The sequence below is a fragment of the Merops nubicus genome, unplaced genomic scaffold (genome assembly GCF_000691845.1).
Source record: "Merops nubicus isolate BGI_N331 unplaced genomic scaffold, ASM69184v1 scaffold10322, whole genome shotgun sequence".
NCBI classification, from domain to species: domain Eukaryota; kingdom Metazoa; phylum Chordata; class Aves; order Coraciiformes; family Meropidae; genus Merops; species Merops nubicus.
Window position 1 is genome coordinate 12,616 of NW_008591554.1, and position 27,137 is coordinate 39,752.

General features: G+C 40.6%; 1 protein-coding gene across 1 annotated transcript in view; it reads left to right on the top strand.

Moving 5' to 3' along the window:
- The window catches only part of LOC103782534 (TBC1 domain family member 4-like), a 49,330-nt gene that overhangs the window by 11,575 nt on the left and 10,618 nt on the right, over positions 1–27,137 (top strand). Inside the window, 13 exon segments of the mRNA XM_008950304.1 lie at positions 1,193–1,297; positions 4,289–4,421; positions 6,239–6,330; positions 7,133–7,243; positions 7,884–8,003; positions 11,179–11,253; positions 12,243–12,469; positions 14,335–14,484; positions 20,061–20,221; positions 21,149–21,358; positions 24,821–24,979; positions 26,583–26,741; positions 27,121–27,137. Coding sequence (XP_008948552.1) covers positions 1,193–1,297; positions 4,289–4,421; positions 6,239–6,330; positions 7,133–7,243; positions 7,884–8,003; positions 11,179–11,253; positions 12,243–12,469; positions 14,335–14,484; positions 20,061–20,221; positions 21,149–21,358; positions 24,821–24,979; positions 26,583–26,741; positions 27,121–27,137 — 1,719 coding nt within the window.

Consider the following 27,137-nt stretch of genomic DNA (forward strand, 5'->3'; position numbering starts at 1 on the left):
CCACCTTAAGTAAATACACCTTCTTTGCAAAACAAAGGGCAACAGGTTACTGTTACATAGATCAACATACATATACACCTGTTTTTCTTTTTAGGCTTTTGAAGATTTCACATGTCACAGGAGAACAAGTTCAGTTAAGTCAGGGTTAGTGTGGACTATGGTAAACTAATGCCATTTGTGCCATCTTGGATACTCTCTGCCCATTGGTTAAGTTTTAAGTAGAGCAAATGTAACTTTTGGAATTTTGTTTTTAAAAACTACAGCGTGTGGTGGCAATATGTTCAGTCTGTCACGTAGTTTACCAGATTTGTCCAGAGTCTTTTCTGTAGTGACAAACAAGTTGTTTTGCCACCTCCTGTCTTTTACGATATAGCTGTTTTCTTTGGAGATGGATCCAAGCAACCAAGTTCTGCTTTCTGTTGTATTTGAACTTGAAGGGTTAGGTTTTCTTTTGGAGAAAATCTACTATTACCGTACTCGGATGATAAAAACATTGGCAAAAGCTTTAACAATAGTGAGTCATGTTCCATGAATTGAGACTGGGAATATAGTGCTTCTTAGGAAGCAGCTCTCTTTGATCTTCTCAGTGCCTTTTTTTATCAAGGCAACATTCCCTGTCAAGCAGTTAGACTAGGATCTTGAAAGAAAACATCAGTAGTAATGTGTAGTAAGTCTTGAAACTTCTGTTATGTAACTCAGTCTCAGAATTTAAGAATTTGGTTGGAATTCTGCACATCACCACTCATTCCTTGCTCTTTTTGCTATAATCTTAATTGTGTTACAGGAAACCAAAGATCTGTTGCTACTTTGATGCTACTCCAGTCCCATATTTTAGCATGGGCTCATTACATCAAGTTTTCACTGCAAAGGCAATTCAAAACACAGCCTAGAACTCTTTAGTTTGCTCATCTGAAAATCTGGTTTTCCTAAGAGAAGGCATTAAGGTCCAAATCTATTGCTGTATTGCTTTTGTTTTGAATATATAAAGAGCTTAGTGTAACTTCTAAATGCAAAAAGCAATTTAAAAAATAATTGTTCTAATTGTAAAATAGATCACGAACTGTATGTATTTATAGTCTCTTGAATTTTTGTGCTGGTAAGCATTAGAGTCTGGTAACTATTTTTTGGATCACTTTGGAAATTCAGCCTGTTTATAAAATAGTCCACTGACACTGTTTTAAAATTCTCACAGGGTATAAAACACGTCGATCACTTTGGTTTCATTTGCCGGGAGTCTGTTGAACCTGGGCTAAGCCAGTATGTCTGCTATGTGTTCCAGTGTGCCAGTGAGTCTCTGGTGAGTAGTTACTAATGATCCTGACCTTTCCCTTGGAGGATCTCTGAGGCGTTTCCGAAATCGTGAGAGTGTTTGTTAATTCTGCTGCGTCAGCTGAGCCCCAGTGATCACATCTTATCATGTATGAGACCTCAGTTGGGAAAAAAATCTGAAAATATGCATATTCTGTTTGTACATAGCCATATCCTACTACTTTGCATATGTCAGTAACAAAGAGAAAAAAATACAGATGGATGAATTCACACATGCAAACTGTGAGCATATTTGGGCTCTGTATTTGGTTGTAACTCTTGCATTTCTAATTGTTAAGACACTCGGTTCCCATTAAACATGTAATTGTGTGTATTGAATCAGTAACAAAGGTGATGGCAAAACTCAAACATACTTTACAGGTTAGAGTTTAAACTTCTGACTGCTTCTGCATGTGTCCTTGGCCTGCACGTATCTTTAGCATTTTCCCTGTAGTCTGTTTTGTTCCTCAGGAGAAGAAAATAGCATCTCATCAGAGAAGAAAAACCATAATGTCTGTGGATGCATGTAACTATAAAAAAGTCCACTGGACATTGATACATACTTTATCTAGCCAATTGAAGTTCCAGGTGCCAGTAGTTTAACTGATACAGGTACCTTCATAACATGAGACACATACATGAAAACATTTTGGCTACTGCATTTTTATTTTAAAGCTCTGACACTTAAAAGAATCATAGAATTGTGGAATGTATTGGGTTGAAAGGGAGCTCTAAAGGTCATCTAGTCCAGCCAACCTGCAATAAGCAGGGACACCTCTACCTAGGTCATGCTGCTCAGAACCTCATCCAGCCTGATCTTGAGTGTCCCCAGGGATGGGGCCTCCACCACCTGTCTGGGCAACCTATTCCAGTAGTCCATCACCCTCATATTAAAGAACTTTTTCCTGATGGCTAACCTAAATCTTCCCTTTTCTAGCTTAAAGCCATTACCCCTCATCCTGTCACTCCAAACCCTTGTGAATAGTCCCTCCCCTGCTTTCTTGTAGGCCCCTCTCAGGTACTGGAAGGTTGCTATAAGGTCCCCCCAGAGCCTCCTCTTCTCCAGGCTGAACAAACCCAACTCCCTCAGCCTGTCCTCATAGGAGAGGGGCTCCAGCCCTCTGAGCATTTTTGTGACTCTCCTCTGGACATGCTTCAACATGCCCACAGCTTTCTTGTGTTGGGGAAGCTGGTTGCTGTTCTGAAACAAGTTTGTTCCTGATGACTGTGCTAACAGCTGCTCTTTTTCAACTAAACTTAAAAATTATTTTTCTAGTTAACTGGAAATATAATTTGTTAATCCATTTACTAGCTTGAGAGTGAATAGATTTAAGTCAGTAAAACTTCAAACAGCTAACAGCCCTAAATGTGCAATGATAACTGAGGCTGCACTTTTAGCAAAATCAGAGCTTGCTATGAAATCAGTTCTTTGTACTAACAGAAAACATTGTATCTGACCTGTTGGTAAATTTGGCAATGCATATTCAAAGACTTAAAATGTGGCTTATAAAGAAATAATTTATTTATGAACCTCTTCACATATTCTAGCACTGGGATGTGTGGGTGTGCCCACATTGCAATGTGAAATGAATATTCCTGAGCTACTTTCAGATGCAATCACTTGGACCCCAGTGGCAGTTTGACGGTGGCAGGGCAGAGCTGTAAAATCTAATGCTCTCTGGATCCTGTGCTGCCAGGCAGGCTGTGTTGGTAGGCTTATGTATACTTGCTATAAACCTAGCTACAGTCTGAGCTACAGCTCTTGGGATTTTGCTGTAGTCATAATCCATATCCTTAGCTCTGTTTTGTGGATATTCCATTTGGAGGCACTGTTGCCAATGTAAAAACCTTACCAGTCTGTATTGCAGGACAGATATTCACTGTTCAATGCCCTGTTTTATTGCTAAGAAGAGAGAGCACCCAGAAATTATTGGTAGTTCTTAAAGCTGTGAGTTTAAAATAAAATAAAATAAAAAAATTAAAACAAACAAACAAACAAAAAAAAACCACCACCTTCCACCCCCCCAACCCAACCAACCAAAAAAATAAAAACAAATCACAAACACTGAGAAACAAATTAATTGAAATTTCCACCGTCAGGTATGAACTTTCCTCCTTTGAAGTGACAGACCCTCAAAAAAGTCTGTGTGTTTTCTAGGTTGGACTGCATGGTTTTGGTCTTTCTTGAGATTGTCATCAGGTTATTTTCTCCTTCTTTTCATGCTAATGCAAAGACTAAAGTAAACAGCTTTTAATAAGCATTGTATTCCACTAAAATGCAGACAGATGAACTCCAAGTACATTGTATATAAAGTCTGGCAGCGTATTTGAATGAGTGTGGAAAAACACTGTCACCTTGACCTTTTTTAAACAAAAGTTGAGCTTTTCCAGTGCTGGTGTGTGGGAACATAGCTCTGCTGTATTTGTGGTAGAGACAGAGGAAAGATCTGGGCAGATTGAAAGGCAGCCTGGCAGTACTTAAAGATAAGTTGATGATTGTAATAAAGCTCGTAGCAAGTCTAGTAGCCTGAAGAAAAGTGAACTGCTGTGGGAAGTTCCTGGGTCTGTGGGGTTCTCTGCTAATGTGGTACAGTGGTGGGAGGAAAATTGTTGAGAAGGGAGTGTGTGCAATTTACAGGAGAAACATGAAGAAAAAGAAATTAATGCTTTTTATTTAGCCAGCATGTATTCAAGCCAAAAATTCCAGCTTACAGCTTCTTAGAACAGCAGCTGCCTGCCCAGTAAGCTTGAGTAAATGGAGTCATATTCTCAAAATTACACTGCCTGGCTGAACTTGAAGATGTTGAGTATCCACAGAAAAGGCAGGAAGCTGGGAATACAACCTTGATCTCTTTAGAAAACAGCAAACAAGGGTTTTGGTGTTACTGTAAAGCATCTAGGATGTGATTTATAAATCTAATTTGATATATATGGTGTGTATTCTTGTTTACATACTGTCTCTTCCTTCCTTTCCCTATAGGTTGATGAGGTAATGCTTACCCTGAAGCAAGCCTTTAGCACTGCTGCAGCTCTGCAGAATGCCAAGACTCAGATTAAACTCTGTGAGGCCTGCCCTATGCATTCATTGCACAAACTTTGTGAAAGAATAGAGGGTAACAGCTGAGTTTATCTTCTAGTTCTGTTTTTCGAATATTCTAGAATAATTCTAAGTAAACTGTGTGCTTTCAATTTAATGTAAGAACAGAGGGAAAAGTATCCCTCAGTAAGCAGTTCTTACCATCCGTTTGCACTTTCTGTTGTCAAATAGAGATGATAGCAGTAATAATATTGCAACTGAATATAGTATAGTTTTTATTGTATTCATCATTGTACCTCTCTTGCATGTTAAGAAGAGCAGAAAACCCCACCAGTTCATCTTCCGTTTGTTTTTTTTTTCCTGAAGTTGAGTGCTTTCAAAATGGGTCATAAAAAGACAGTTGTGATCAAAAAGGGTCTTGCTTTTTTGTGTGTTTGGTCTTTCCTGTGTGGGGTTATTTTTCCCTTCCTCATGTTTATTCTCCTACTTAAAAAACGAGTTCTATTATGGGGAAATAAATTATTAAGTTAGGAGATAAAGACAGTTAAGACAACTACCTGGCTTCAAATATGATCAGACAAACTACTGTAGTTTCTCTGGAAGTGAGGCGTGCCGGAACACATGCAAAGAATCTTACAAGACAGAATGTAAAATAAAAAGATAGTAGCAGGATCCTATTGTTATAGTCAACTCTGCTGTCTCCTTGCAAAGTGTTGTACACAAATTAAAAATAACGACAAGTAGGTTACAGTACTCTTGTATCTTCTGGTCTGGTGATGATGGTGCTGGTAATCCCATTCATTAAAAGTCACTGTTGCCACTTATCTCCCTCTGGTGGATGAAAAACAAAGTATAAAATCTTGGAGGAGTGAAATTCTGTTAGGCTCTGATTGGTATTTTCCAGGTTTAACAACAGGTACTCAGAAGCGATAAACCTTAAATGGGGAAAATCTGTAAATGAAAAGCTCTAGAGACTGCTTTATAGGGTAGTGTAAGTATCTTGAACACAGATACTTGCAGGCCTCAGATAAATATCCAGTATCAAAATAAAATCTCTTGTAGGCCATCAGTTTCAGTACCATAATGGTAGTTTCATAAACTTTGTACTTAATGACTGAAAGACTTATTTTAGTGTCCCTTTGTTTTTATCCCCCTGCTTTTTTAAAGTCTAGACGTTTATCATAATCAAGCCTAGAGCTTCATAACTTTGGAAAAATCTTTATGATCTTGTAGGAATGATATCTACCTTAGATGGAAAAAACATGTCTCTTCATCTGATTCGTGGGTTTTGTTTTCCCCCATGGTTTCTGTAGCTTCATAGAACAAGCTCTGTGAGCAGGAGTGTGTTCTGTCAAACACTAGAAATTCTTTTTTCTTACAGCTTTTATGCTGTTCTTACTTTTCAAAAAGTGCCTTCAGTTTTCTGGTACGACCTGTACCTACCTTTTCATTGTGTAGAAACACATCTAAATTTTTCAGTTAAAACCATGTGAAAAATTCTGAGTATCCTGTCCACCAAGTACTTCTCTAGTTCTATCTCTGATGCATTCCTTTCTTCCTTCTCTGCCATACAGTTGTCAGGCTTCTGGAATGTCAGTGATCTCTTGATACTAGGACAGAAGACATCAGTGGGGTAGGGAACGCAACTTTTTACACAGGAGCAAGCAACTTAGATGCTGCCAGTTCTATTTTACTGCTAAAGAAAGGAGACAAAATCATGTGGTTTAGCAAAATCTGAAGTATTTTTTATTATGTATACTGCAGATGTGCAACTGTCGTATGTTAAACTTGTATAAACTCAAATGCAGGCTTATATCTTCATCTGTCATTTTTTTTCAAAAGCTTTTTGAGAGACAATTTGAGAATCTAGAAGCTTTTCCTTTCTTTTCTCAGGACTCTATCCACCAAGAGCCAAACTTGTAATTCAGAGACATCTGTCGTCACTAACTGATAATGAGCAAGCTGACATTTTTGAACGTGTTCAGGTAATGTGTTAGAAGCTGTTCTTTTGCATCTGGGAAAGATCATGATAAAATGGATTACATACTTTTGCTTCTGATTACGTTTGTTGTGTTATGTCGTTGACCTGGAACTTACTGGTTTTCCACCAAACGTCATACTAAAATAGAGTTCTCCAACTGAATCTCACATGCGATACTCTGCTATAGAAAAGTTTTGACTCTCAAGTCTGCTGAGATGCTCTGTGTTCATATTCAGAGTATTTTTTTTTCCTTAGTTCTTAATTCTTCATCTGTTAACACATTTTCCTGTTTGAAAGCCATGTGAGAGTGAATTGAGAGCAGATGAGACATGCAGGTATCAGGAACTTATCTGACATTTTCTAGAGTTGTCTTTTTAACTTACTCTGAGGCAAGGCTATGGTTCAAGCAAGCGTACTCAAGTAGATGAAGTATACAATAATTTAGGCTTCCAAAGGCTACTTCTCTTTAGCTGTCTGAAGAAGGGAATGTGACTGTATGCTTTCCATGGGGTCCTTATTCTGTTTATAAGGCTGTACAGTGGCAGACCACCTTAGAAAACAAAATGTGTTTGCATAGGGCTGCCTCCTCTCCACAGCCTGAAACATTTAACATATGGAAAGTTTTGGTTTATTTCACTCAGAAGTATGAAGATGCACCAACAGCAGTGCAATTTGACATACTGATAGTGCACTCTGGCCTATCTGTATATTAATTTCAAAGAGTACATACATATGGAAGAGAAAATAAGCAAATTATGACTCGAAAGACAGTTGGTTTTTTTTCTTTCCTTTGTTGTTGCTGACAGAAAATGAAGCCTGACAGTGACCAGGAAGAAAATGAGCTTGTGATCTTACATCTCCGCCAGCTCTGTGAAGCAAAGCAGAAAACGCACGTTCACATTGGTGAAGCCCCGTCGGTAAAGCCTGGTCTTGGATTAGTTCCTCTCCCTCCTCCCACCCTTTTAAACTGCAACCTTGAGTACTACCAGGGCCGCTGCTAGATTTCACTGGGGATAGCTGAAGCTGAGTATTGCAATTAAGAGAGGAATGTGAGAGAAAAGTAATTTTATTTTATTTTATAGTGGCATGTTTGGTTTCTTTAAGTTTGGGGGCAGAAAGGGAGGGAAGCAAGACAAAGAGTTATTTTTAGGTCTAGATTTCCTTATAGTGTGAGGATACCATTTCTGTCCTTTTCCTTCCTCCCCAGTCCCCACTCCCAAGCAGTTATTTCTAGGAAGAATAGGGTTAAAGAGGGCATTGGTTTCAGTCTGGCAAGGCAAATGGGTAACAGTATAGTTAAATCAGCTTGCTTTTATGAGGTGATCTTTAGGGGCTGAATGTCATTTTAGCAGCGGGGTTTTGTGCTTTTATTTTTATGGGAGCGTGGGGTTTAGGGTTTTGGTTTTGTGGTGGGTATTTCTTTTTTGGTGGTGTTATTTTAATACATGCCAAGGGTATGTTGTTTATTATGTAACTTGGTTCAGCTCCAGTCTTCGGAGGTCTGCAACTGCAAAAACAATTGCCAGAGCAGAATTGTGTCCTTGCTTATTTCAACAGACCGTTTCCAACAGTGCAATTCCAGAAAGCACCACAAGTGGTGGCAGGTTTAAACTTGACATTCTGAAAAACAAGGCCAAGAAATCCTTGACTAGCTCTCTGGAAAATATCTTCTCAAGGGTAAGATTTACAACTCGTTGTCAGCAGCTCTCCCAGATATCCTTGACAAGTAAAGATCTATTAGATTTGGGGTTTGGCCTTAGTCTGATAAATACTTAATGCAGCGATATCCCTGTTGTGCAATCTGCATGTTACAGCTGAGTTGATTGTGACTTAATTGTGCTAGAAAGTTTATGGTAAGGCCACACATACAGAGGGGGAAAAAAGGCAACTTTCTGGATAACAAATACTCACTGTAGGTGGCAAGTGAGGTAGCTGGGCATTATCAGATGTGTTGCTTCAGAATACAAAACTTTCATCGGAATGCTTGCTTGATCCCATAAAGAGGTGTGCTACCTCTTTTTGAAAGCATGAATAAATGTGCCTGTGTAAACTGGAAATCTTTCTGTCCTGAGAAGTAATGCCTTATCTGTCATAGCTAAAATTGTTCATACGGGTCACTAAGAAGCTTTAGAAAATAGTAACAAATGTCCTTTTGCGGGGGAGAAAAAAAAAAGCTATGGGCTTAAAAAGTGGGTTGTTCTTCATTTCAGAGTTGCTAGCCAGATGTAATGTGGAAACGCAGATAATTACTGGAACTCTCATATACTAAATAGCCTTCTAAAGAAGAAGTCTGAATTGCAAGTTTTGCTTAGTGTTGCCTGCTCAGTAGGGAGAGTCCTGAAAGCAGAGAAGAGCACACAGAGGATTATCTGAAGAAAGCTGTCTGCCTGGGATCCAGTATGTTGTTACAGAGAAAGTGGGATAAGCTACGAATACTGGATGGCAAAGCCATCCAGTGACAGCTACAGTCATGCTGTGCCAAGTCTGATTTCTTTTCCACACCTTAAGGACTTGTGACTGCAAAGTCATCTAGCTCTGACGGTTGGTCACTAACCCTGTGGTGCCTGTGGAACAGGCATACATCACCGGAAATAACCCAGTAAAGCAGCCTTGCCCTAGATGGGCATACAGCGCTCTGATCATGTCAAGGAAAAATTATTTAGGCAAAATGTGCTGCTGAAGTTGAAGAGTCTCTGAAAGGAAATTGCTCATATATTGTTGGTTTTGATAAAACATGTTCCTTCTTACCAGGGCGCCTGTGACATGCCACGTTTTAGAGAATAAGGATCTACACAGCCCATGACTGAGTTCCAGAGAAGTGAACACCCCAGTCTGGATTAGGGCCATTTTACGTTTGCTATTTCAGAAGCAGACTTGCTGTTTTTAGGGAGGTTATTAGGGAGGTTATTTCACCTTTACTGGGAACAGCAGTATCTTGTAGAGAACCATGATGCACACAGAGGTTCATCCTTACAGATTCGTTTAAAGGCTACACAATGCAAGACTGAGAGAAAGAATTTATAGTGCAGCTCAACCACTGACTCTCTGGTTAAACCAGGTTTATAGGATAGGTAGATCTGTACATGTATACTGTGTGCTGCAAGCCTGCCTGTGTTACACAGTGACTGTTTTGATAGTTTTTGTTCTTCATCAGGCTATTACAACAAACCTAATGGATCATGGCTAATTCCTGAAGGTATTTAGGCACTGAATACCTGTTGGTGTTGTGGATTTTCCCCATTTTAAGCCAGCTGTAAGTCACATGGTATTGATGTGTAATAGGATGACAATTAGGCATGAATTATCATCTTTATTTTAAAATACATTTAGTAACAAAGAAAAGAATTTGAGTTGTTCTGTTTGTTTTGGGGGTTTGTTTGTGTTTTTTTTTTTTAAATTTGTCATTCAGCATCTTTTTTCAGGTAAAAAGATTTAAGTAAAAAGTAAAAGTCAGTTTTAGAAAAATTAGAAATATGTATGTAGCAACCAGATATCTAGAAACACTTCAAGTGGATGGCTTCTTAACTGGATAAATAGCATCAAGTGACATTTCAAGCTACTTGGGAGTAGCTGCTCACTACACACCATAGGAGAACATGCTGGGTTTTCTGTGATCTGGCTTCATTTAGTCCCAGGGGAATGACACTTTTTCACTTGTTTGTTTTGCTGGACTGATCTTATTTTTGTCAGATTTGAACTGAAAACAAGCTGTGGCTTCCTAATGAGGTCCTTCAGAAAAATAAACATAACCTCTGTTTGACCTCATGAACAGATTTCTTCCAATCCATACTGCACTAACCTCTTCTGTTTTTTTCTGAACCAAAAAGCCCTGCTTACAGTGCCAAAAGTACGTGTTTTTAAAACTAGTGAGAAACTTCAAAGTTATCCTTTTCTCTTGTTCTATTATGAGAGTCAGTGAAAAGATTCTTCAGGCAGAGTATTCATTGTTAATGAGCTTAAATGAGATAATGTACTTGAAGGGCACTCTAAGTCTTGAAAATAAGCCTCACCAGGAAGAAGTAGGCTAAGTAAATACTGCTGATGTTGACAAAACTTCCCCTGGAGCTGTAAGCCTACTCTGTGTATAGTTTTCCTAAAACCTAGACAGTTTTTCCTGATAAAGTACTGAAAGCAACCTACTTCAGCAGTTGGAAGTGTACAACAACACAACATCACCAGTGTTTCATGGGAGTTAAAATTAGGAGTGGAAGGTAGTCAAAAGCATTACACCTCTTATCACCCCTCCCTGTGAAACCGGATGGCTGTTAACAAGTTTGGCAAAGATCTGCTAACCCTAATTTCTAGCAAATTTTCCTTAGGTTTATCTACATTATAATTGAACATTCTTGGTTTTATCTGGCATTATTTGGCTGCATTTGCAGCCAGGGAGCATTTTTTTTCCTGGTTTTGGTGCTTTCACTACTTTTGTCTAGGTGGGCTTAATTTATCTGAAATCTAGATATAGAGTAAACTCTCTAAGACTGTAGTATGTCAAATGCATCTATTAGCCACAGTGCGTGCATAGAACTGAAGTTAGAGCTTTTTGAACTCAGCTTTTATTTTAAGCCAACTCAGCTACTTTGCCTCAAGTGGATCAGGAAATAAGTAGTTGCTTCAGACAAATGTGGGTTTAACACTCCTGGGTGCAAGAGGAGAGAAGATACAGATTTGCCAGCTGAAGATGTCACTGCTTGTAAAATCCAGTGCTTGCCTGATGGCCTGTGATCTGATGTCAAACGTGTCACATGCCTGAGCAGTCCTGTGTTCACCTGCACAGCTGTTGCCATCTTTGCTTAACCTTCAGAACAAGAGGAAAAAGACCAGGTTAAGTAACTTGCCTTTTTTCTTCCAGGGAGCCAACAGAATGCGAGGCCGCCTGGGAAGTGTGGACAGCTTTGAGCGCTGCAACAGCCTTGCTTCTGACAAAGTATGTAAGGAGCTTAGTTAAAATGGGCACATTTTCATACACGAGTGTTAATGAAGCGTAAACCTGGCACTCTGCTCCGATTTGAAGGAATTAGCACAAGACACATCAACTTATAAATCTCAGATAAGAGTTTCTACTGGGAGGCAGAGGGTATAAGAAAGCTGGCATACATGTTGACTTGAAGCTTCAGCTTTAATCTATTGTTTGATTGCCAGTCCCTCCCCCTTTTGTTTTTTTCCTATGCTTCCCTTGCTTTTACAAAAAGCAGGGAATTTTCTGGTCAGCTTCTGCCTTGTTTCACTGAAGTAATTAAAAAAGGTCATATCTCAACGAGAGGAAATGCTCTGAAGGTGAAGAATCCTTTCTGTGAGTAATAGTCTGTTCAGGGAAGTAAGAGTTTGACCTTAAACCAGCTGTTGGGGATGCTGTATGGGGGCGAGTGGGCGGAACTGCGTTCACTTTCTATTTCCTGTTTTTAATGTTTTACCTCACGTGAGGATCGGTTGCTGGTTTTCCCAGGAGGTGAAGATTCTGTTAGGGTTTTCCTGCTACAGCTACTCGTAAGCTGACTGTGTAATAACAGTCTCTCTTCCAGGATGTCACTATGACGGTACAGGAAGTATGCTCGCGATATGTCAAGGAAACTCGCTCAGAGCAGTTTCCCTGGTCTTTTCAATTCCTCTGTTTTCCTGAAAGAGCCAGAAGTGCAGTAGCTGGAATGCTGATCCCTGTGAGAGGATATCTAGAGTAATTAGTATGTTGTTTTCATTAGATATATATTTTTCCCTCCCTTTTTTTTTTTTTTTCTCCAAAGAAGGGCGCTGCTCGCGCGGAGTACATGACCAAAGGATGTCTGGTTTGGGTGATAATTAGCATACAATAGGCCCTGAGCAAGACGGGGGAGAGGCGCTGGTGCGGCGGGGTTGGCGGGAGGGCTCTCTGTCGGGGCGCAGAGCGGCGGCCCTCACGCCGCCAGCACTTCCTTCCAGGACGCTTCGCCTGTCGATTCCCCGCCAGCCACTCCTCCGGCCTCCCCCGTGTCCTCAGCCTGGCAGCCGTTTCCCGAGGAAGATTCGGACTCTCCCCAGTTCAGGAGGCGGGCGCACACCTTCAGCCACCCGCCTTCCAGCGCCAGGAGGAGGATAACCTTCCAGAACGGGAGGTCCCAGAGCGTCCGGTCCCCGCTGCTGCGGCAGGGCTGCGTCGAGGCGACGAGGTGAGTCGGGACGCACCGCGCGCCCGCTGCCTCCCAACACCTAGGGACCCCAGCCTCTCCCCAGTCTTCCTTCTCGCAGAAGCTCTTTCTGCGTGGCTCGGGCTTTTATTTATTTCTTTATTTTCAACCTATCTTCTCTGCGTCCGGGTAGTTTGGGGCTTTGCGGTAACTCACTAATCTCTGAATTAGTGATTCAGGGGAAGCATCGATCCAGCGAATTGATTGTTGGGCTGGATGCTGGTGCCAGTCTGTTTGTTTATTTGTCACCCCTGAGCTGAGCCTTTTTGGCAGTGTTAGTCGTCAGGCCCTTTGGAGAAGAGATCCTCACTGCTTTTTGCTTAGCCTGACGAGTTTATGCCAGGATGAAAAAGGCACCGACAGCTTCAAGTATCTGTCACTGTTAGCCAAAGTTCCCAGAGAGCATGCCCAGAACTAAAACTAGTGAGAAGTCTCAAAAAAGGACTTAAGGACTAAACACTGAACTGTGAGGCATGCGATTTCCCCGTTTGCCTTTCTCGGATCTTCCCTCTGTAACGTCTTTCCCCTTCCTTTTTGGAGACTCCAGCTCTTAACAAGTGGAACACCATTCCTTCAGGAGTTCCTTCAGTCAGTCAGAAGAGGTCCCCACAGTTCATTGTGGGCCTCTTGAGTTGTACTTTCTCTGCCTCTGCCCTCCCTATCTGCAGTAAGTGGCCATACAAACTTCAAAACGTTTACAAGATTGAGATGAGCTGAATTTTTCTCTGTTGGAAGAGCACTTTGTCCAAACTACCCGTCTGTTTCAATGCCTGATTGCAATTGTGCTTTTTGTGGTCTTTTTCTAAAAATGGATTTAAATAATAATTTCTCAGGCTTTTGATGTCTGGATTAAAATATCAGTGTGCATTCTGCACAAGCTTGTAGAGAAAGGCAGAAGAGTTTCTATTTAAGAGAGTGGAAGGGAGTGAAGGGTAAGAAACTAGCCTTGAAGTAGCTTTGTTACATTGTGTTTCTGAAGAGATAAATAATGTGGTTTTTACTGAGATAAACTTTGGTTGTTTTGTGTTTGTTTGGTTTTTGTTTGGTTTTTTTTTTTTTTTTTTTTTTCCGTTGTTGTTTTTGTGTGTTTTTTTTTTTTTTTCCACTGACCATGTTGTATGCAAACAGGAAACCCTGACAGTTCAAACTCAAGGACTTGCTGACTTCATTTCTTTGTAATAAATTTTAAGAAGTCACTGATTAAGTGGCATCATCAGATTTTCAGTGAAAACAGTTCTAGGCTGGTATTTTTCCTTCTTGCCTTTCCTGTTGAGGATTAATCAAAAACATTAAGTAAAATAAACAATTATTTTTTATGTCCCCAAAAGTTGTTGCTATTCTTAAGTAATCTATAACTCTATAGTAGGACTATCTTTCTTGATTTAAATACTTCACAAAAAATTAGCCAAAAATATCACATTTAAATTATCTCTACTTTCTAACATTTTCTGGCAATACACGTTATTTACAAAAGCAAGAGAAAACTGAAAGGAACAAACAAGGTGATTCCTGTTAATGGAAGCAAGTTGCTAAGGGTATTTTATAAATCTTTCAGAGCTTCTTTTTCTGAATTTGCTTCAAGGATAAATAAGGCTGAAGAAATAAGGTGGTCTGCCTGTTCTGCAGTGTCATTGAAATGTTTCTTAAAAGAAATCATCTGTCACAGCAAAATCAATGTCATCAGGGAAAACTGCCCAGTAGTGCACTTGGTACATTTTATCTTCTAAGGAACAAAGTTACTGTAAGCCAAGATGAAGTCCTTGGCCAGTGTCTTTAATCTGGATGTTTTGTTGCTATATCCGACTCCACGCTGACCCATCTGCTGTGTTCTCTTGTTGCCTGCACAGTCCTGTTATTGGGGTTCGGCGTGCTCTCAGTGAGAGTGAATCTGCATCGCCTGGTCTCCCCTCCTCTGTCTCTGCCCCTTCTTTCCTGAAAAGCTTTTACCAGGGCTCAGGAAGGTTGCTCCAGCACTCAGAAAGTGACCTCTCCAAGAGGTGAGAGTATTGTCTCCTGCCTAGTTCTTCAGTTAACAACAGGATTCCCAGTGCAATGCAGCACCTGGGATCTTTCCCACTCTGCCTTGTGCTCCTGCATTTCTAACAGACTTCCTAAGTCCTTGATGCAAATGGATGAACAGGCTTTTGACCAAAAAAGCCTGTTAAAAATAGAGGCTTGTCTGCTGACATCTAGTAGCTGTGACCTCTTTGTGTTGCAGTGTTGCAAATCTGCTGCATTGGTTTGTCACTTGCAATGCAATGGTTTTTGTGAGTGTCGAGCCAATTTCATGCTTTCTCTGCTGAATGCACACCAGCATGTGTTGCTGTGATCGTGGGCATGCGAAAATAAGAAGAGAGCAGTATGAAGAATGTACAGTACTAACATGGGATACCTGTGCATGCAAAGGGAGGAGAGCCAAGCTAGCTGGGTGGTACCAGCTGTGAGAAGTTTACAGAGATTCAGCAAACAACTGCCAATTGAAGAGGAGTGAAGGAAAAAGTGAAGGTACGAGAAGGGCTTTCTGACATCAGTGTGAAAGACTGAATATCTGAAATTAAAGTCACACTTTTTTACTGTAAGAATAGGCTCTCCTTCAGGAGGGTGCTCAAGGAAGGGAATTGCTTATGGGTTATATTTCTGAAGTAGGCCTGTAATGAACGAGGTGGAGCCATAATTTTGACCTTCATGATGGTTTTTTTTGGCCAGTTCCTGGCCTTTTTATTTCTCTTCTGGTAATGACAACTCCATTTTTCTTCTTCGGTCTGTCCTTGTTAACTGAACTATACTTGTATTTCTGGTACTCTTCTTCTCTGAGTGTGAGTCTGCCCTAATTGTTTCCAACAGAAAATGGTGGAGTTGTAGAAGGTGCTTTCATCACTGTTTATTCCTGAAAACTTAATGGTAGATTACATTCTAATCAAAACCAAGTGTTGCTGAGATTTGGATTCTGGGTGTTTCGGGACTCTTAATACGTGAGGATTTCAGTTGAATGAGATAGTTGTGGAAGTTTTTAGGGGTGCCTAAGGAATTTTTTTTTTTTCACCTTGTGGAGTGCAGTTTCATTACATATTAGTTTCTCATTTCCATTTAGGGTAGACTGTAAGAAATTAAGAAACTAATGTGAGAGGCAGTTGACCTAAAGGTGGCTTTAAGGTACAGTTTGGGTTAGTTATCTCTAACAATATATAGGTTAGAATAAATACAAAGTGTGTATCATCTCCTTAAGCACACTGTATCTTACCTTGATTTCACTGACATTTAAAGTGCATCTTTCTGGCCTGTAATCTGTAACTGGTGTACAGCTTGCAGCCAAAAACTATAATGTAGGCACAATTATAAAATACCTAGTAGGAAATGTTTAAAGTTTGGTTCAATCCAGCAAAATAAACTTGTGTATAAGTAGAATGAGCTGAGACAACCTTAGGGGAAGGTGACTGCATAGCCTTAGTGGCAGGACACCTGCTGACCCTGACCCTCATACCCCCCGCCCCCTAAATCCCACAGCTTTTAAGAATTAAGTGGTAAACTGTGTAGATTCACTTTCTAAAGGAGAGATAATGTAAGCTAATCATTACTTACTTTTTTGGAAGTCTTTCCAAAACCAGTCTTAGCTATATTTCACAGTATCTAAGAGAGAGTTACTTGAAGGTGAACCCACCTTTTTAGCCAAGTGAATAAGGAATATACAGTGTATGTTTTTGAAATCTGACAGGACAGATTGACATCTTGTCCGTTGTAGAAGTAGGCTTTTAGTATCACCTGGTCTAAACCTTGTGTCCAGTAATAGTTGCTATAAGTTAATCGGATGCCTAGATTTTTCCATTCCCTACTATGCTGCAGTAACACCAGACTAAGTAACAAGTGAATTATTAAAGTTGAAATTAAAGAAAGTGATGAGGAGAAGAGAAGAACCTGTGGGGACCTTATAACTGCCTTGCAGTACCTGAAGGAAACCTACAGGAAGGCTGGAGAGGGACTTTTCACAAGAGTGTGCAGCAACAGGACAATGGGAATTGATTTTAAATTGAAGGGGAGAGTAGGTTTAGACTAGATCTTAGGAAGAAGTTCTTCAGTATGAGGGTGGTGAGACTCTGGAATGGATTGCCCAGAGAGGTTGTCGATGCCCCCTCCCTGGAGGAGTTCAAGGCCAGGTTGGACGAGGCCTTGAGCAACCTGGTCTAGTTGAGAGGCGACCGTGCCCATGGCAGGGAGGTTGCATTAGATGATCTCTAGGATCCCTTCCAGCCTAAGCCATTTGATGATTCTATGAGTACACACCAGGGTGTGCAGAGAAATGGCAAAAAATAACCTGTCTTTTACAGGCTACCTCTTATTTGGGTTCCAGTCCAACTTTGTTTCTGTGTTCCCTTCAGTTAACAGACTTGGTTCAAGCTGAGCCAAGGCCCAGGTCAGTTTGCACAGGCAGCTGGATCCCATTAAACCTAGCTTTTCTGGATTTGGGGAATGGAGGGATTGAGTATTGTGCTTTCACACCGGAGAATTCCAAGCTGAAATTTCTGAGATATTACTCTTTCTGAAATTGACTATGCATCCTAGTCAAGCTAATAGAAATTCATTACTTCACACTGTTTTGTACAGTTTTTCTTTTGTACTATTTGGCTTTACCCTCCCATGTGTCTATTTTACTGAGATGAAATACTCTGATATAGAAGCTGTACCATAATCTAGTGTCATTTTCTTAAAATAAAGTTCAAGAAAAAAATTCTTGCAATCAGGTCCTAATTTGCAGTTCAGCTCTTAAATATCTTTTCTGAAATTCATTAAAACTTTTATATACTACCATCTCATAATTTGCAGTATGTTGGTTGTGTTGCATTTTGTCTTGCTCAGTTGTTGGTAGATTGCAGCAGGACAGGAACTTGTAGAAAGTAGTTGTGTGATTTTCTTCATGGTGGCTGTGTCACTCTCTAACCCAAGAAATGTTCATCCTCTGCCATGTCCCAGTGCCTCAACAGTTTGTAGAGCAGTTATAATCCATAATTAGAGCAGCAATTTCCTGTCTGCGAGGTAGAAACTTTTTCTTAAAGTGGAAAACATCATTAAAAACTGGAGTTTGTGTTTGGATTATTGCTGGTAGTTGACTTTGCAGCATGTTTCCCATGTAGATGTTTAAGCCTGTGTGTTGGCAGAACAGGATTTTTTAAGAATTCTTAAGAATTTTTCCTATGAGTGTTTGAGGTTTGGCATGAGTGTCCTGACAGGAAAGGTGTGCAAGTCTCTGTTCCCCCAGGTTGGGAGGCAGTGAAATTTCTGCTCTGTTTTTCAGTACCAGTGAGTGAACTCCGTTTAAAAAGTTGCTGGTGGTGTTTTGGAGTTTATTTTCCTCTTTGTCTCTCTGCTCACATTAACAAACCTCTTCATTTTGCAGGGAGCTGATAGCTAAGGGTCAAATATACTCTTTTTCTTTACCTTCACCCTGTTTGGAGGAGCTCTGTGATGTGTTGGCTGGCCTATCTGAACTGAGCACCTACCTGGCTGGCTGTTAAAATCCATGGCTACTTTAAAACCTGAAGTCATCTTGCAAATATGACCAAGCGTGAAGCCAGCCAGTGAAGTTTAGGTGTGAGAGATGGTAAAGTCTAGGAAGTATTGTGCAACAGCTGTTTCAAGGCAGGGAATATGTAATTGAATTTTGCACCAGCCCTCTGAACCATTTCATCACAGGGTTGGAGACACTGCCATCTTACTCTGACTTCTTCCTGCTTTAGTCTGTAGGGTATTGCTTCACACCTTCAGATCTGATGTTAAGCTATGACTTGTCTGTCTGTCTTGAAATGAGGAAACTTTCTTTGCTCTTTCTAGCCTCTCTTTCCTAAATCTCAGTGTTTTTCACATGGGCCCTTGCCTTCCATTGAATATTGCAAGGTGCGTGCATAAGGCTTTCAAAGGTTTTCCTGTAATCACTCACCAGACAGCTCTTTGAAAGAGGAGGTAATTTGTGTTAGTGGCTTACAACATCAGGGGAATTTTAGAAGGAAGAGTTTAACAACAGAAATACAAGTAGTCAGAACTGTATGTTTTGCACTATTCACGAGGTAGCACATGTGACTAATCCATCCCACTGTGACCCCTGAAACTCAAATGATGTAAACAGCTTTGTTTCGTTCCCTAAAATAGCCACCGTCTTATTCTGACTTTTCTGAAAGTTCTACTGCTGTTAATTGAACACTATTCCTAGGACTGTCTGCACATTTAGGAGCACAGTAGTTGAATGTAGGGGTTTGTGCAGAGCAGTAGAAAGGAAATTTTCATTCCCTTGTTTTGTAGCTTCTCTTTAGTGTAAGCCCTGGAATGACTCAGTTTTTGTGTTTTAACATGTGATATGTAACACTTGAAACAGTGAGAAGTGGTTTCATTAGTTATTTATAGAAACATGAGTTATAATGATTAATATATCGAAACTCAATATTTTATTTCCAAGAACTGTTGAACTGAAATATCTTTGGAAGCAGCACTGCTAGATGCAAAATTAGGTTTGTAGCCTATGTTTAGCTGGCACAGGCAGTGGTTACCCCATCTCCAAAGACTGTTAAGAGTTAGCCAGAGATAGTCACAGCGTTTTCTGTTGCTATTTTGGTTATTGCAGTGTGGGGCTCTACTGAGTCCACTTACCAATAGTATGATGCATAGGGAACTGAGGCATTGTCAAAGCTAAATCAGGAGCAGAGAATAATTCAAGACTGTCACCCAGGGCTCCCAATCAATAGCACTGTTAGAGGAGAGCAGGGATGGTGCTTAATGCTAGGTAGGTCAACTTGGAAGACATGATTTTTTCTCTGCCAGGATGTGGGAGCAGGGTCTGATACCTGTGTATGGTAGTGATCACTGAGGCTTACAGATATCAGGGAGCTGTTGTAGATGGTTAGCATGGCAACTGGGAAGGAGATCAGCTCCTTTCAGGTCATTGTAGTAGGAAGTGAGCTTGCCCTCTTGTTTGCAAAGACTGTTCCTTCAGCTGGAGATGCTGATGAAACATCTGACCCCATTTATGCAAGTGAAGTGTTCACCTGAGACATAGGGAAGAGGCTGCATGAGAAGGCCAGAACACTGTCTCCAATGAAATATTCACCTGTGAGCTCGTCAGGCCATTTGAAATGGCAGTAAGTGGAGCATTGTGCTCTGCTAAAGCAACATCTGTGCTTTTAGGGGTATGACATCAGATCGCCCCTGTACGACTTATGTATGGCAAACCAAAACCCATTACTGTCTATTTTAGGGACTAGATATTAGCACATTTTTCTCGTAGCTTTTCTGAACGTTTATCTTTTATTCTGAGCTTCCAGCTGAGCACAGTGTGAATGCGGGGAATTCTTCCTGGCAGTAGGTAGTGCAAGCTTCACAGCACTGGGCTATAGGAACACGCCTGGGCACTCCTGTACTCAGGGTGGAGCTCACACACAGCACGCTTTGCCTTCCAAAGCTTCCCAGAAAATGCTCCCGCAGGTTTGGTTGTACATTACACAGACTTAATAAAAGGCTTTTTACTTTTTCCCACCCCTCCAAAGATGACTAGCTTTGATCACCCCATCTGCTTTTTTATTTTTTCCTTCAGTGATGGGGAGGGAAAGAAAAGAACTTCAGCCGTCTGCAGCAGCGAATCTCTAAATGCCGTGGGGGCCACGCTCACACCTCGCCGCATCTCCTGGCGGCGGAGAATATTCCTGCAGGTAGCTTCACCTATGAATAAATCTCCTTCCAAGATGCAGCATCCAGGTCTGTGTGTGCTTTTAAAGAAAATAAACAAGCAGTTGTTACTGAATAATCGTTACTAGAGCAAACTGAAACGTGTGAAAATATGGAAGGGGAAAGGGGGTCAGCTTGGTACAATATTTGTGCCAGAATCTTGCTAGAGATTGGTTGTGCTCATGTGGCTGTGGGTCTTTGTTGCTTTGAACAGAGGATTTTGTCATCAAAATCAAATGAATGACAATCTGCTGTGGTTGTGCTGGTTGCAAGGAAATGAAGAACTGCCTCTTGCTGACAAAGTTAGCCTCTTTAACAAGTAGCAAATTTTTACCCTATTCTGCTTACATAGTAGCAGGGTTTGCAGAAAATGCTAAATTTTCTGCACTGTCCTGGTACTGCTCGTAGCACCTGTTCAGTGTGTTAATAATTCTTCCAGCTTATAGGTCATTTAGGCTAGAAACTTCTAAAATACTCTGAAATCCTGTGATGTTTATGAAGTCCTGTTGGCAGAATTTACCACCAGAGCCAAATGAGAAACTCTGTATTTAGTGCCCATAAAGTGCTATAGCGTGGCCTATAGTGCAGCTTAGCAGGTGGAAAAAGTTTTTTTTGGTATAGAGCCTGGTGTAAATCACAGCAGTAAACAAGCTCAGCTGTAAAGGACACTATGGATAAATGCCTCTTTTTAACTCTAGAAGGAGCTAGTAGGGGAGAGGGTTGAAATACTGGGTGACACTTTATTTAGTTTTATTTAATTTATATATAACTATTTCATTTAAATAAAACACTTTAAATAAAAATAATGTTCTACTGTTGAACCGCATTTTCTTTCTTTGTAATCAGCACCTTACTGCTGAATGTGAAAGACAGCTATTTTTGTTCTGCTGTGTCTTAGATTGTTTGACTTATCATGGAAATCTGAGTTTCCTGAAATAGCTTTCTGATTCTTTGCAGATGGTCATGATGGGAGTGAGTTGTTACCATTGTCCCCTCTTGCTCCACCTCTGGAGGAGGATCCTCTTGTTCTAGTATTGCAAAATGAGGATGGTCCAGATAAAACTGGAGAGAGGAAAAATTCAGAGGAGCTACAAAGTCTGTGGAGAAAAGCTATCCATCAACAAATTCTGCTACTTCGAATGGAAAAAGAAAACCAGAAGCTGGAAGGTTAGCTATTTAGAAAATACCCCTGAAAACTATTACAAATTCTGCCACCTCAAGGTGAAAACTGTACTGGTGTTGGGCACCTCAAATGAAGCTGTGGTTCTGTAACTCCTTGGTTAACAGTGCTAGTGCCCACTCCTGTCTCACAGTCTACCAAGTTCTCTGTCTACCTGCCAACTCGTGATGTGTCACTGTAGTGAAAGAAGAAAGTGGGGATATTGCCTTTCAGTGCATGTTAGACAAAGGTTCTTACAGTCTCTATGTTCTAGCTGACTAAGCCTAGGTATTCTAAAGTGAAGTGGAGTCAGGAGAAGAGGTGCCATGTGAATTTACCCTACCCACTTGGGTAGGGTAAACCTTAGCCTCTATATCTCGCTTCAGTCCTTTGCAGTTGATGGCATTTTTGTTCAGTCTTTCTGTCCCTCATTAACCACATCACAGTAGTAATTTTATAAATATTTGAATCCAAATATGTTTTTGAGCACCTGGCTTTTGAGTTATATCAGAAAGCTTTTTTTCTTTCTTTTTTTTTTTTTCCAAGGTGAGCACTGTACAGTGAAAATTGAGTGCTGTTATTGAAGGATGTGAAGTTGGGCATGCTGACTTGTCAGCTGCCTGAGATGCTGGCTGAGATACTTTGACTGGTCAGGACTCACACAAATAAAAGATAGGATGCAATGCCTATCCTGGCATATAGAAGTCCTTCAATATAATAGGCTGATATCTTTTTAGTGCAAGTTGAAGATTTCAGATGTCTTGTCTGCAATTGCTGCCCTCATCTTCTCCTGTATGGCGTATAACGTTGTTATATGGTAGTCTGATTCTTCATAAAAAACATATGATCTTGTTGAGGTCAGTTAACTCTTTTTTCCTTCTTTAGTGGTGCTTACTGAGGAGGCAGGGAGAGGAAAGAAAAAGAGCAGGACTGAAGTCTTTCCATATTCCTGCAAGTGTTTATCCTTGAATGTATTTCTTACACATGTAGGGTATTTCTGTGTGCACTCTCACTCCAGTTTGTCTCCCTGTTGACACACACTTCTGTGGAAACACCTAGATTCATAGGGAACATCTACAGAGAAGTTTGTATTAGCTTCAGACAAAAATCCTTGCTTATTGTTTTAGCAAATGGTCTGCTGTTGTGGGGTGGGGAAGCTGGATGTCTGCTGTAGTGACTAATTTCATGTTATGCCCTCTGGTGGTATGAGCTGCAGAGGGACTAAGTCTTTTCTGTACCTGTCCTGTGTGTCTGGAGGTACTAAAAAGTGTTAAATCAGCACTGTTGTGTAAGACTCAGTTGTAAGTTATTTCCATCCAGTTATAAGTTATTTCAGTTCTTTAATGGATATGTAGAAAATAAGTTTTACCATCATGTGTGGTGAAAATGGGAGAGTCAGCAGTGGAGACTCCAAATTGGCACTCATCTTCCAGGCCCACATCTTGATTTGTTCTCCAAGGAGTGTGTCTCCAGTCTTGTATGCAGGTTTGTAGGTACTGCTCATGAAACTTGAAGTCATCATCTCATTTTCAAAGGGTGAAAAATAAACTGTCTTAACACCTGTTTCCAAATTTCCCTCCTGTGGGCTGCTGCAACATGGGCCATGTTACAGACAGAACATATGCAGAACTGATACATTCCAAATGAGTGCTGGTTGGGGCGGTCATTGGCATCCTAGCCAACAATTAAATGTGGGTCTTGGGAATGGACAATGTGGTGTAACAGAAATGCAGCCATGTCTCTACTTGAAGCCAGGTTCCTAGCTGTGAATTCATTCAGCTGCATGTGACTCATTTAAGACTGGAATTGCTGTGGAATTGTTTTTAGTGGTTTTCTGTTAATGTTTTGTTGAATTTTATTTACAAAATATTAATAGAACCTCTTTTCCTATTCCTTTTGCTGTCGAGGAGACTTGAATACTAATATCTCTTTGTTTTACAGGAGGTAAGTTCTGTGAATTGCACAAACCTGCTTTTTGTTTTTTTTCCTGAGAAGCTCAAAGCTACTTTTTCCAGTAGATCACCTGAAGTATAAGAACTATAAAAAGCAGTAGGCCACCTAACAGTGACTAGGAAGAACATTAACATGGATGGTTGCAAGCAGCAAAGGGTGGCACAGGAGGTGGGAAAAGTACCCTCCACAGGCAAGTTTTGGTGACTTTGGCTGGGGTTAACTTCAGAGCCAAAGTACCGTTCAGTGAATTATAACCTGCACACTTAATGCTGGTGTTCATGGTCACACTGAAATAAGTTACTGTTGTCTTGAATCTGTCACACACTGGTTATGAGAGTTATTTTTGGACTGGACTAGGCAATGATCCTATGGATTCATCCAGTATTGGCTGTATCCAGAGTGAGATGATTAGGCAAAGGAAATGATTGTTTTCTTTTGCGGGTTGCATAAAAGCTTCAGTTAAGAGTTTACTTTCACTGACAGGTGATGGTGGGAAGGGAGGTACATCTGTGAGAGAAAGAAGTATCCTGCAAGGAGCAAGTACTGCACATAGATCAAGGCAAATTTAGGATAAATTCTATTGCAGCTTTCAGAGATCATGTTGTTAAAGATACAGTTCAGTCCAGTGAAACCTATCTCTGTAAATTAAGACACATTCAGATCTCAGTTGCAGTTTTTTACACCAGTACTATGAGGAATTGGAGGGTTTTTTTCCTGCATGTATATCATGTGTAAGAAAATAACCACCGTTAATAGAAATGGAAGTAATGGAAATGAAAGCTGCTTCTTCATGAAATGCCAGAGTAACAATGCAGCTTTATTTCAGAAACAGTGAGTCCACTGTAAAATATATGTTGTGCCAGGTAGTCCTGTGTAGCAAACCTCTTAAGTTTACAGCAACGTGAGTTCTGTGCTTCAGCACAGATGTACCTTTCTGGATATAGTTCATGTTGGTTCATTCTGTTTACTCCCACGCAGCCTGATGATGCCAGGTAGCACTGCCAAGAGCTCTTATCACTCTTTCAAGGGTTGTGTAAAAACTGGAACCAGAGTGACTGACTTCAGTTTAGAAGACTTGCCCAGCTTGTTTGCCTAAATCTCTATGTAAATGTTCCTGTGTTTGGAAATGTCCATACTAAAACAATTGTAATGTTTAATATAAACAAGAAAAAAAAGGTCAAAGGTGTTTTTGCAGTTGGAAGAAGCAGCACATGCAGTGAAGCTGACAGTTTTTTCTTTTTGCTGTAAGCATTAAGAATTTTTTCCTGCATTTCATGAGTTACTAATGTTCATAGCTCAGTAATAGAAATTAAATTGTTACCTGGAGCATCTTATGACAAAGGACTGGCCTCATCTCAGCTATTATCTGATGAATTGCAGGAGGACTACTTACCCCTAGTCAGATTGTCAGATAGATATATATCTTAACTAGAACGGGTTTTGTGTATTTGATGTGTCTTTTAATTTGCCGATGTTCTCCTTTTCCATGTACTCTTCCTTTGTGTCCTGTGCTCAAGCAAGCAGAGATGAGCTCCAATCAAGAAAAGTAAAACTGGACTATGATGAAGTTGGTACATGTCAGAAAGATGCCATAAATGTTTGGGATAAGAAGTTACTAAACTGCAGAGCCAAAATCCGATGTGACATGGAAGATATTCATTCCACTTTGAAAGAAGGTATTTATGTAGCATGGCTTTTAGTTATGAAGTCTGAAGTTTTGGGTTGTTTTGTTCTCTTTTGATATGGAAGGAAATCTGCCAGCAGTTGACTTTTTCCAGTAGCACAAAGTCATGAAAAAATGACCTTCTTTTTGCAAATGCACCCACCTGCTGCTGCCAAACAGAAGATAGGTTCTGCTGTATCTGCAGCTTGCCGTGGCAGCGGCGCAGTGGTGCATATCGTCACGCTCCTGACAGCAGCATCTCCTGCCCATGGATTATTACACCCAAGATTCAACTTGGAGCTTCTGCAGCTGACACTTTGACCTTCTGGTTTCTGGTCTGTGACTGCTATCCAACAGACTCTTGAGTTTCAGATGCTCTGACTTCAGCTCACTTACTGAGAAGACAGGACCATAATGTCTAACATGGACTGTGCCCAAAACGTAGGAGAAGCACAGCCAAGATTCAGAGGGTCAGAATGACCACATCTTGTAGAGTCTGGAATATGATCTTCTAGTATTTTGTTTTCTCAAGTGAAAGGCTGGGGATTTTGGCTGGAAGTAGATCTTCCAGTGGCCTCGCTATAGGCCAGAAGGGGAGCCAGAGCTCTATGTCTCTAACGCAGACATAGAGCCTGATTGCACCACTGTGCCCTCCACCACAGAACCTCACATCTGTGTTATGGATGCTGAAAAAGAATATTTTAGTGTAACCTGACTGTGGTACAGAATGGAAGTCTAAATTGCTACCAAAGGAAATGGTGGTAGGAATAAGGCAGTTCCTGTTAGTGACATGCAGAAGACTGCCAATAAATTACTTGCCTTGCTGCTCAATCTTCTACTGCTGGACTGCAGTTTTGAGTTGGGAACAAGGGTGTGCTTTTTCTAACCTGTATTCTTGTTAAATTATTACTGGCCTGGAAAGTATTAGTAGAGTTGTCAATTTATTTTGACTTTCAAAGGTAAGTTTACAGAGTCAGGCATTTAAGGGGGATGTATGTGCAACTCTGAAAGTAGTGTTTTAATCTAGTTTATGCTTTCCCAGGTGCTTGACCGGCTTGAGAGAAATGCTGTCTTTATATGTCCTTCCTTTGGTATGCAGCATTAATGCTTTCAGATTTGAACTGAGCATTTTATAATCTGTACATCTTTCTCCGAGCCTATGGGCTGGCATGAGCAGCCCTTTGGGAGGGGGAAGAGGAGGTGGACTTCCCTGTGTTTTACACCTGTTAATTTAGTTCAGCCTTTCTAAACAGGCCAGACTGCATTCTGTGTGCACTCTTGTATCTTTTCCTACTGGAGGCTAGCAGTTCAGAAGTGGCAAAACAAGTGATGCCTGTACCTCAGTTGCCCAACGTACAGCTCAGTATAATTTGTGTAATTGCCCTAAGTTTGTAGTTGATGTTTAGTTAGTGGTACTGAACTGTAGCTACTGAGCCACACTGTGGAGTGGACAGCTTCTGAAACTGACTGTTTGTAAGGGATCCTCCAGAGTCGTTCAGCCACATTTATGATGGGACAAGATTATAACAAAGTAAGTTCTTGTGTTATAGATGCTATAGCACTAAAAACATACCCCCATTTAAGCTTTTTTTTTTTTTTTTTTTATTGACTTACAGGTGTACCAAAAAGTCGTCGGGGAGAAATTTGGCAGTTTTTGGCTGTGCAGCATCGAGTCAGACACAGACTGCCCAACAAGCAGCAGCCCCCTGACATCTCTTACAAAGAACTTCTGAAACAACTGACTGCTCAGCAGCATGCCATCCTGGTAGATCTGGGTACGTCTGTTTGTAGCTGGGAGATTTTTGATTTGTTTTGTGGGTCTTTGAAGGAAAACACCCCAGTCTTGATGGAACCTGTTGCTGGAGGTAGATGCTGCTCTATCAGCACCACTTGCTAAGTTGTCAAAATACATTTTGTGTGTGCCACTTAGTCTCCTTCAAGCAGATGATTTCTTAGGTTATTCTGTTTGTATTTATGCTCTTCTACGTCTGTCTCTAAAGAGAGATTGAGCAGTCCCTTTTGCAAGGTCTATACAACCTTCATATGAAAGGAAAGAGGAGTGATCTGTGGGAAGGGGGAAGTGCTGGTTATCAGATGGATCTGGGTTTCTTTTTTTTAGAGAAGAATTAAATATTACTTCTCTCTTTATGTCAGGACGGACATTCCCTACA